This window comes from Rutilus rutilus, assembly GCF_951802725.1.
Source record: "Rutilus rutilus genome assembly, chromosome: 8".
Classification (NCBI taxonomy): domain Eukaryota; kingdom Metazoa; phylum Chordata; class Actinopteri; order Cypriniformes; family Leuciscidae; genus Rutilus; species Rutilus rutilus.
This window is the reverse complement of record NC_140222.1, coordinates 36,629,039-36,639,099: the sequence shown is the minus strand read 5'-3', so window position 1 is coordinate 36,639,099 and position 10,061 is coordinate 36,629,039. Positions and strand designations below refer to the sequence as shown.

The 10,061-nt window shown below is 35.8% G+C and overlaps 1 protein-coding gene and 1 long non-coding RNA gene across 2 annotated transcripts; one reads left to right on the top strand and one right to left on the bottom strand.

Moving 5' to 3' along the window:
* Window positions 1–204: 204 nt before the first annotated feature.
* On the bottom strand, window positions 205–1,588 carry LOC311295819. The gene is made up of 4 exons (XR_014628392.1): window positions 1,482–1,588; window positions 1,062–1,394; window positions 516–662; window positions 205–378 (listed from the first exon to the last, which is right to left on the bottom strand). It is a non-coding gene; the product is annotated as an uncharacterized lncRNA (long non-coding RNA).
* Window positions 1,589–4,769: 3,181 nt separating this feature from the next.
* LOC311296048 (V-set domain-containing T-cell activation inhibitor 1-like) lies at window positions 4,770–9,376 on the top strand. Its single transcript, XM_084417711.1, has 6 exons — window positions 4,770–4,901; window positions 5,081–5,231; window positions 7,279–7,325; window positions 7,431–7,757; window positions 7,873–7,977; window positions 8,076–9,376. Coding segments are annotated over exons 2-6 (510 nt in total). The 5' UTR covers window positions 4,770–4,901; window positions 5,081–5,202; the 3' UTR covers window positions 8,078–9,376.
* The last annotated feature ends 685 nt before the right edge of the window (window positions 9,377–10,061 follow it).

Sequence of the window (10,061 nt, the reverse complement as noted above, 5' to 3'; positions counted from 1 at the left end):
CTAGGTGGCCGTTACAAGCTGCACTGCGTTTTAATAAAGGCTTCAATATATTCTCGAGAAAAGGAGTTTTCCCATAGCGTAGGCCTATAGCTACGCAATACGAGAGACCGTTCTCGAAAGGGAACTCTTATCGTGAAAGCAAAACGCGAGTCTGTTGTTGTGGCTGCTTAACACAGGCGAACAATGAGTAACAGCAGCCAACTTGCAATGGTAAAGAAAGTCCGTGATAGTGACATTTATTTTTGTAGAGAGTTGTCCCGACACCGGGTCACACGTCGTGAAACAGGGACGTCTGGACACTTGAAACTGCCGTAGGTCCATTTCATGAGCTCGTTTGTTGCTTCCATCAGCAAAAACACTTTATCATTACCAATAACGCTAAAAAATAAATAAAATAAATAAATAAATAAATCGCACATTAAGAACTAGCCTACTGGAAAAGAACATTATATGCCTATGTTCATTATTCTTACAAATTTAACATTTAATTCTAATATTTTCGAAAACATACTCACCTATCACCCCAATGACTAGAATAGCACTGATCAGACCAAATATGACGGTAACAATCTGCCACCCCGTCGGCTCATCATCATGCTGCGCCACTACTATGCGATTCTGACACTGTGGGTTTACTGTAGATTCGGTGGGTTGAGTCGGGTCTGGAAAGAAAAAGTGTTCAAATATCAAGCGAGCGGGAAGTAGGGGTGTTTTATAGTTTTGATATGTTTCTTATTTAAAATGGGGTGACCAAAAAAACAAAAAAACAGCACACCCAACCTAAAACATTTTTACGCTCCCCTGTCAATATATACAAATGTTTGTGAATATGCAAATGTGTATTATTATAATGTTAGTTGCAATATCATATGTATAGAGTAGTCAACATTTGAAGTGGATCAAAAAAGTTCATCAAAGTTGTCTTAAGACAAGAACGGGTATTGTGCAAAATTCATGTATAACTTTGATGAAAGGTTTTGATCCACTTCAAATGTTACCTTAATATAAATATATTAAATATATATATTTTTACATGTAGTGTGTAGGATACATTCACTTACAGATGATGTGTAGTCTGGTGCCATTGCTGAATTTCACAGTTGTTTCTGTGTCCATGCAGTAATAAACTCCTAACTCTTCAACGGTGATGCTATTTATGAACAGATGATGTGCAGATTTCACTGAATATTTGTGCCTGAAGGTATTTTTGTAGTAAAATTCTGTTGGTGGGTTTAAGAAGGAGTGTAAAATCACAACCGGAGGTTTTGGTAGATTCAGCAACAGCCAAGTCACCTCTTTTGCATCATCAAGATCACAGTTTATCGTCACATTTTGACCCAAATCTGTTACCCGATCAGTTAAAGTTTCAGCAGCTCGACACAATATGAACAGATCTACGAGGAGAAAAATATTTAGGTGTATTTCACTTAAAATTTGTTCATTATAACAAATACATCGATTTTCATGTATAATAAACTCACAGAGGTGCAGCTTTAGGATCCTCAACATGATGTGGTCTGGTTCACACTGCTTTAGGTGAAGCCGGACCCCAGGGTTTTTAGGAGGGTTCTTTTAACCACATCAAGCTGAGGAAGTCAAAGCCAACACTCTAAATAAATAAACTGAACAACAGTCCAGTAGGTGGCAATATTGTAAATGACACACACACACAAAAAGGTCAGGGAGCATTTGCAAGAAATTAAAATGTTAAATTAACAACAACGGCAAATATATATATATATATATATATATATATATATATATATATATATATATACAGTAGGGGCCCCGTGGAAGAGCTTCCTTTCCTCAAAATGGAAGAGGAGGACAAGGAAATGGCCTTCTGAAATCTCATGAACCAGTTGAATGATTCCAAAGAGCATTTATAGGGATGACATGAAGTCTTTTTTGGAAGAATGCAAATAAATAATGGGACTGAAAAGTAAACTGTTTTTCAAGAGTGTTAAAGGTATAGTGGAGGATCTTTCCGAATTTTAGATAAGACCCGCCCTCTCCACTTTTTGAATAAGTTTGATTGATTCACCAGAATGATTGACAATTAGGAGGACCAATAGTATAGGTGATCCACCCGGAAGTAAAAAATCCTCCATTATACCTTTAAGTTGATAAATGTCCTATTTATTATTATATTACAATTATACATGTGTACAATGTTTTTATTATAATTTTGTTCTAATATTTGTTGTTGAAATGTCTTGGTAGTAAGGTTTCATTTGTTTACATTAGTTAATGCATTAACATAAATTAACAATGAACAATATATATGATTAGCCTTTGTTAATGAAAATGTTTATATTCATGTTAGTTCAGTGTATTAACTAATGTTTGTAATTAACAAATGTGTATTAGTAAATGTTGAGGTTAGCTAAGATTAACCCTTTCACGCATAGTGGTCACTACAGTGGACAGCTATTAAAAAAGCATTTTCTTGAATTTGCACGGGATTTTATGGCAAAGTTGCACATCAGCCTCTTCATTGGACCCTGGTGCATCATCCTATACATTGCAACCAATTGGCAAGCCGTTGTGTTTCGATTTTTCCCCCCTCCAAACCAAGATGGCCAAGGGTCAGTCAGACATGCCAAGTTGCTCCTGAATATCCACCCATTCCTTCTATCCTAGGAGACTCTTGTATAAAAATATTGCAGCATCAAGCAATATCTAATGAGTCATATCACAGTAAAATTTTCCTAGTTTTGATTTTAGATTGAGAGAAAACTCTGATTAATCACATGTCCACTGTAGTGGACGTCATGTATCAATGGCTATTTCAGCTACAATTCATAATTATAATGTGAATATTGTTTTTGAAACTTAAAACGTAAAAACTTAATCTGCAGTGACTTTTTTTTTACGGTAAATAAATGTATTTGTATTATTAAAATGTCATTTTCATTGACATCGAAAAAAGTCATGTGATTACATAATGTATGACACTTGTAATGCATTACTTTACTTGTTAGATCAAAAAGTAATCTGATTTCGTAATGCATGTTACTTGTAATGCGTTTCCTTACCCATAACATCAAAAAGTAATCTGATTATGTAATGCGCGTTATTGTAATGTGTTTCTTTACTCATAACATCAAAAAGTAATCTGATTACGTAATGCATGTTACTTGTAATGCGTTTCTTTACTCAACATCAAAAACAAATCTGATTAGGTAATGCATGTTACTTGTAACACATTACTTTACTTGTAACATCAAAAAAGTAATCTGAATGGGTTATGCATGTTACTTGTAGTGCGTTACCCCCAACACTGATCATTTCAGATGAGATTGAAAAAACGTATCGCTAGGTTTTCTCAGAGGAGGGCTATGATAGAAATGTGCATGTCCATCTTGAACATAATCATAATTATCAGCTAATAAGGGTAAATCTCCATACTCTGGTGCTCTGGAGGGAGCATCTGAGTGGTTTCCACAGTTGTACCTTGACAGGCTGTAGAAAATTCTGATGGAATCACGTCCTCATGTTCTGATATCACAGATATCGATGTGCAACTTGTATGAAGTTGTATGAAGCCTTTGCAATATTTCGCATTTAATTTTTTTGTATATATTTGATAGTTTTCACATGATTTGATATAATTATATTGATTAGTTTGTTAAATTCACATACTTTATCTGTTTGATTATTGTCTTATATTTAATACAGTATATCTTACCATAACCGCATGCTGTCCACTCAAGTGGACATCTGAAGATCTCTTTGAAAAATGTGTAAAAAAAAATAACATAAAAATAAATTCTTGTTTTTCATGCCCTAAGAGCAATAAAAACACATAGGGAAAAAATCCTGACTGAGGTTATCATAATTCATGCATGAAAGGGTTAATAAATCATGTAGAAGTATTGCTCTTTAGTTCTCGTTAAAGGGATAGTTCAACCAAAAATAAAATTCTGTCATTAACTCTCCTCAAGTTGTTCTTCTGACTAACCTGTAGGCCTATGAGTTTCTCTCTTCTGTTGAACACAAAATAAGTTATTTTGAAGAATTTTGTTAACCAAACAGTTGCTGGTCCCCATTGACTTCCATAGTAGGAAATGCATGGTTTGCTAACCATCATTCTTCACAATAACTTTGTGTGTGTGTGTGTATGTGTGTGTGTGTGTGTGTTCAACAGAAAAAAAAGAAACATACAGGTTTAGTCAGAACAACTTGAGGGCGAGTAAATGATGACAGAATTTTCAATTTTGGGTGAACTATCCTTTTAAGTAATGTAGTTAACAAATGAAACCATACTGTAAAGTGTTAACAGTGTCTTTTTAAATGAGAAGTAGCTACATGTTGCGCTTTTTTTATATGTTTAAAAAGTAGGCTATAAGTATTTGATTCAAAATAAACATTAAGTGAATATTCTCAATAGCCTACAGTCAAAAACACTATAATATTACATTAGTTAACTACATTGTTTAAAATGAGTATCAATAATCAGATCATGTATTTTTAGTAATTAAGGTAGCCTATTGATTATTGATTATATATGGATTATCTACATATATAAATCTTATGAAATCCGTGATATATCCATCAATCAAATAGCTCGTATTATACATCGAACAAAAGAGCTAAAAAACGGTATATGTGGCGCTCTAATAAACTAATAAACCCGCTCTTAACCACGTATGGTTCGCCATCACTTCCTGAAACGTGTGGTCTGGATCGGGTGTCCTGAAACGGGGCTGCGGGGCTGCAGCTGAGTGTCTCGCGGTTTACGGGAAGTTTTTTTTTTTTTTCGGTTTACGGAAGTGTGAAGGCGTCACTTGAGAAACTGAATGAGAGAGATTAGGAGGAGCTGTGCAGGAGCTGGATGAGGAGAACTAATGAGTGGGAAAGCTGACCTTTAACAGAATCGCTCGGTGGACAATGTAAAGGTTTGTCGCTTTTTTTCTGTATTTGTATTTTTTGTCCTATAAAATATAGCCTATAGGCTAAAATCTTTTCTTTTTAAAAATGTCAAATGCTTTTTACATGTGCCACAGGAACGCTATATGTAGCCTATATATATTATAAAGTTGGTCTAATTATGTCGAATTATTGTGTGATATTGCAGTGTGATGTGAGATGACCGCTTCAAAATGGGCTACGCTACGCCAACTGGTTTTGGAGGTTGAAGATATTTCTGAGAGTCTGTGATACATCCTGTCTTACAAACAGAAATTCATTGTTTCCAGCATGGAACTCCGAACTGGAAATGTCAGGAGGTAGGCTAACATATTTTGTTTCTACATAGGCCAACTAATCTACACTTTACAAAACATACTGTATTACATGAGTGTAAATATTAATAACATTTATCCCCCAAAAAATACTTTCTTTATAATATCTTTTATTTTTTAGATGAATTAGAACAACAAGCCAAGCGCTTACTGAAGCTTTTGTGTCTTGATAAGTAATAATATGATAATTTGGACAAAACAGCTGGTGTTACAGTAGGCTACACATGGATTGTGAATGCGGTTTTCTTTTAGTTTACTTGGACATCATACATGTGTTGAGATGGGTTTTCATTGTTCCGATCACAAGTGGGGTCAACCGAGACAGAGTGACGAAAGAATGAAGCCATGCTAGACTTTACGTACAGTAGGGCCTAATGCGCGTGTGGAAATGGAACTTAAAGCAACACTGTGTGATATTTTCCCCCATCTAGCGGTGAAATTGTATATGACTACCCAGTGAATATTAGTTTCTTTTCCTTTCAATTCCGAGGGCGTTTTAACTCCTACGGTGGCCGTATTATTCCAAAAATTGCGCCTTTAAAGGTGAACTGAGTAACTTTTTTACCTTAACTGAACAGCTTCGGAGTCATTGGAATGGTTATATTACTTATTTCGGGTTGAATGGTGGTCGTTTCGCACCCCCCTGGTGCCCGTGACCGGAAAATCCGCACTTGCAACTTTGAGCCGGCGGGCCGCCGCGTCAGGAAGTCTCGCGTGATATCAGGTCTCGCGATGTAAACAATTGCTTTACGGCCAAAAGAAATCTGCTAAAATGCTGTCATTATTGCGCTCCCTCACGCTGTTCGAACCCGAATGAAGAAGACGTTTTAAAGAATATCCCATCTGCTTTGATGTCGTTGATCTACTAGCCTCTGGTGTCTGAGAATCACCAAAGAGTTTTTACAACAGTGTTGTCAAATATCTATTCCGAAGCTGTGGGGGGAGCTCTAGAGAGAAACCTGCGAGCAAAAAGCGAGAATACAGCGAAGAAATCCCGAAACTACTGAGCCCCGCTTTAAAACTATTCATCACCTGTGATCCGTCGCAGCACAGATTTATGTTACAAGGTAAACAATAATTTTCACCATTTACGCGAGGAAAAGTAACGCAAGTTATTCTAGAGGTCGTTCTGGCGTTATGAACAACCATGCTATGGTTAGAGAAGCAACTATAAAACTTCGAATTTCCACAAATAGGCTGGATTACCTGTCGAGAAGAAAGCAGGCAACTTCGGTGTCCGTTTTAAAATCTTTGCTCCTCATGAGCTCTTTCCATCTGGGAAAAGTTACTCCAGTATTGACTTTGGTCTGGCTGATTTGCCTGTCGCGTTGACGTTTTAATTCTCTCTTTCGCTTCCTTGGCGACTCTGCTACATGTCCTCGAAAATAGGAGTTATCCTCCATCTTCAGCAATCTTTCAAATCTGCGGTGCCACTGTGTGTAAAACACGAAAAGGCGAAGCTTGAATTTCCAGGTATCTCCCTCTTTGGCGAATGTATATTCAAGATGGAGGCGCAACATGGCTGCCGCCATTCGAGCGACTCGCTCGTATGTATTCTAAATGGCAGATTTTACGCTTACGAGAATACTTGATTAGTTGGTGGAAGTAATTACACATGAATGAGCACATATACTTTTGACAGAACAAATTGTTTTTTGCTAAGAATAAACTTAAAAAGTTACACAGTGTAGCTTTAATGGAAAGATCGTAATCTGTGTGTTTTTGCACAACATAGCTAAATTTGAATTGATCGTTTTGTTGCACTTTCTCAAAAGACAACACTCAGGTGTTAGGTCAGTGACAACACGAGTACCCAGCTATCAGAAATACGTTCTAAGAATGTTTTGCTTACGTTTCCAATAAGTCATGAAAATTTTATTTTTGAATGTTCTCTGAACGTTCAAAGGGTCCATTTTTTTCTACATTTAAATATTTTTTTATGGCTGTTTGAAAGCATTTTGAAAACATTTTAGACCGTTTACACCTGTATTTAATGTCGTCTGTATTTAAAATCTTTTTTCTGTGTTTACAGACGGGGGTTATTTTATGTCCTGCTTGTGTTTCTTTTAATAAATGAAGGTGAGTGCTTACATGAACAATTATTTCAGAGGCAAATTTATACCATTCTTGTCGGCTAAATGATATTTCTTTCTTTCTTTTTTTATAACCTCTCTCTGTTTTCAGAGTCTCTGCAGGAGTCCGTTGAGGGTTTTATCGGAGGCTCTGCTGTTTTACCGTGTTTGTCTGAAAAACATCAGCTTAAACTTGAAGACATCACTGTGCATTGGAGACACAACAGCCTGAGTGTATATGACATTATTAAGGGTAAAGACTCTGTAGAAGCACAGGATCAATCATACAAGAACAGAACTGAAACCTTCCCTGAGGAGTATCTGAATGGAAACTTCTCACTCAAACTCAACAATCTTCAACACAATGACTCAGGAAAGTACAAGTGCTACATGACCACACAGAAACCAGTGGTGAAATCCATCGAGCTTTTGATTGAAGGTGTGTAAAACCAAATGATTGGCAAAAATGATCACACAACCTGCATTCTACCATAGAAACATAAAAGGATACACCTGTGTGTTTATCACTGAACTTTTGTAATTTTGTCTTTCAGAGAGACAAAAAATACACCGTACAAATGAAGGATCAAACCAAAAACCAGAGACGATTGTAATGATCATTTCCACTCTGTGTATTGGCATTATATTTTATTTGAGCTGTAAGTACATTTAGCAATGTTAACAGCGTGATCAACATGTACTTCATATTGTAAGTAGGTGACAACCTCTAATTAAATGTCGTAACAATGTTTTACAGAACACCCAACAGGAGTTTCTTTCCATTACTGACTTCCTGTTCGCATGACTCAACGTGAACTGACAGATTCCTGGAAACAGCTGGATGGCTTCAGTAGATATTACTCTGTTATGTCTTAGCCCATATAAACATTTTGTGTAGTTGTGCAAACACCAGCATGAATTGAATGTGTGAAAGACCTCTTATAGTGCACGTCTTGTTAAAGGTAGATCCGAGTGACGGTATTGTGACGATTGTGTTGGTTAACATAATCGAGACGGCCTGTCTCTACATATCCAAAGTTCACTTACTTCGCTTGTCTCGAATTTGTACAAAATTACAACTTAGATCACAATTTGAAAGGCCAATACAATGTTTAATGTGAACCAATTCCCAGGCCACATGTGATGCACTGTTATGTTGCAAGTGATATAATGTGTATACCAATGTACTCTACTGATAACCACCAGTTTTCACCATTATATCTCTCATTATCTCTCTATATTTACTAATTCCTTAATAATCATATATTCAAAGCTATGCAGTGTTGTGATAAATGATTCAGATATAAGGGAATGTCTCCCATTTCATGGTTTTTAACATCACAGGATTATGTTATGATTCTCTCTGTGTATTTTGGATGTTTTTTTTTTGTTTGTTTTTACAAAGATTAAGGTCCAGCAAGACTGGCTCTAACAGTGTTATATACTGTAGATTTCCTTTGTATATGCACATTTTACAGTAAAATTATAAAGTAGCATTTTTAGTGTTTTCTTGTAAAAAAAAAAAAAAAAAAAAAAGAGTCTGAGGCTGAATCTTGTTTATTTTTATTCTTTTTTTTTTTTGTCTACAGTGTTCAAGATTCAACACATGCCTTATGCAGTATTTTTTATCTCTGTAAGTCTCTACTCATTTATCTTATTTTTATTGAATGTTTGTGTGGAACAATCAGACTGTGGTTTGCACTTTTATACTTCCTGAATGTTATTGGTGCAGAAACCTGTAGGGGGAGCGCTCCTCTTATCTATAGGCCTATGGAAATGGTTATGTACAAATGTGCGTTTTTTTTCTGTATAGTACAGCACTACTCAGAGAACAAATGTTGAAATGTACTTTAGGAAGACAAATTCTACATTGATATATCTGTTCTGTGTACCTCTCTGTCACAGAGTGATAAAGCTGTGTATCCAAAGCCTTACCAGCCATCATTCATTCATTCATTCATTCATTCTTACCAGTCATTATTTGTTAACTAAAATTGAATTGTTTATTTACTGCAATGCAAATATTTAAAAATGAAAATAAATAGAGGTACAACATGACATTTGTGGATCTGTGTATTGCATTGTGAGCTTTTTAAACAGGGGGTTATGATATTACTTTAAAGGTACAATATGTAAGATTTTTGCATTAAAATATCCCAAAATCTCGAGGCCAGTGTTATATATTTTGTTAAGTTGATTACTTACAATATCCCAAATGTTTCCAACTATTTTTAAATTGTGAGAAAATTGCGATTTTAACCAAGGAAACGGGGCGTTGAGCTGGGAGTCGCCAGTCAATTGCGTCATATCCGCGTTACCCTCGGTTTCCGCTCGTACTGCGTGGAGTCCTGGACAAATGCGGAAGTTGTAGTTGTAGCGTCTATCAAGCAACAAACGTTATAGCTTGCTTCTTGCAGTCGTTATGGAACACAATTATTCTTTACGGATTGCGGCTGGTTCTGTCGACAAAGCATGCTTAATTTGATATTTTCCAAATGTAGCATTCTGTAATAGTTATGTTTATGTAAGGGAAGTATTATTGCTTTAGATTTGTGTTTAGTTTATTGACATTGTTTATCACGTCTGGTGTTTATGGCCATGTAGATAAATATAGCATATGTGTTATACATAAAGATTAATCAGTATTTTGGCAAATGATGTGGGTATGTTCGAATGTACTTTTACAACAATTGTTTAGAACACGTAAAACTGCGCCGCGTTATCACAACAATAAATTCGACAA

Excerpts from the sequence above, each read along its gene's own strand:
- LOC311296048 (XM_084417711.1), top strand. The coding sequence starts at position 5,203 with ATGGAACTCCGAACTGGAAATGTCAGGAG. Across the intron at positions 5,232-7,278 it reads CGAACTGGAAATGTCAGGAG|ACGGGGGTTATTTTATGTCC; the intron begins GTAGGCTAACAT and ends CTGTGTTTACAG. Across the intron at positions 7,758-7,872 it reads CATCGAGCTTTTGATTGAAG|AGAGACAAAAAATACACCGT; the intron begins GTGTGTAAAACC and ends TTTGTCTTTCAG.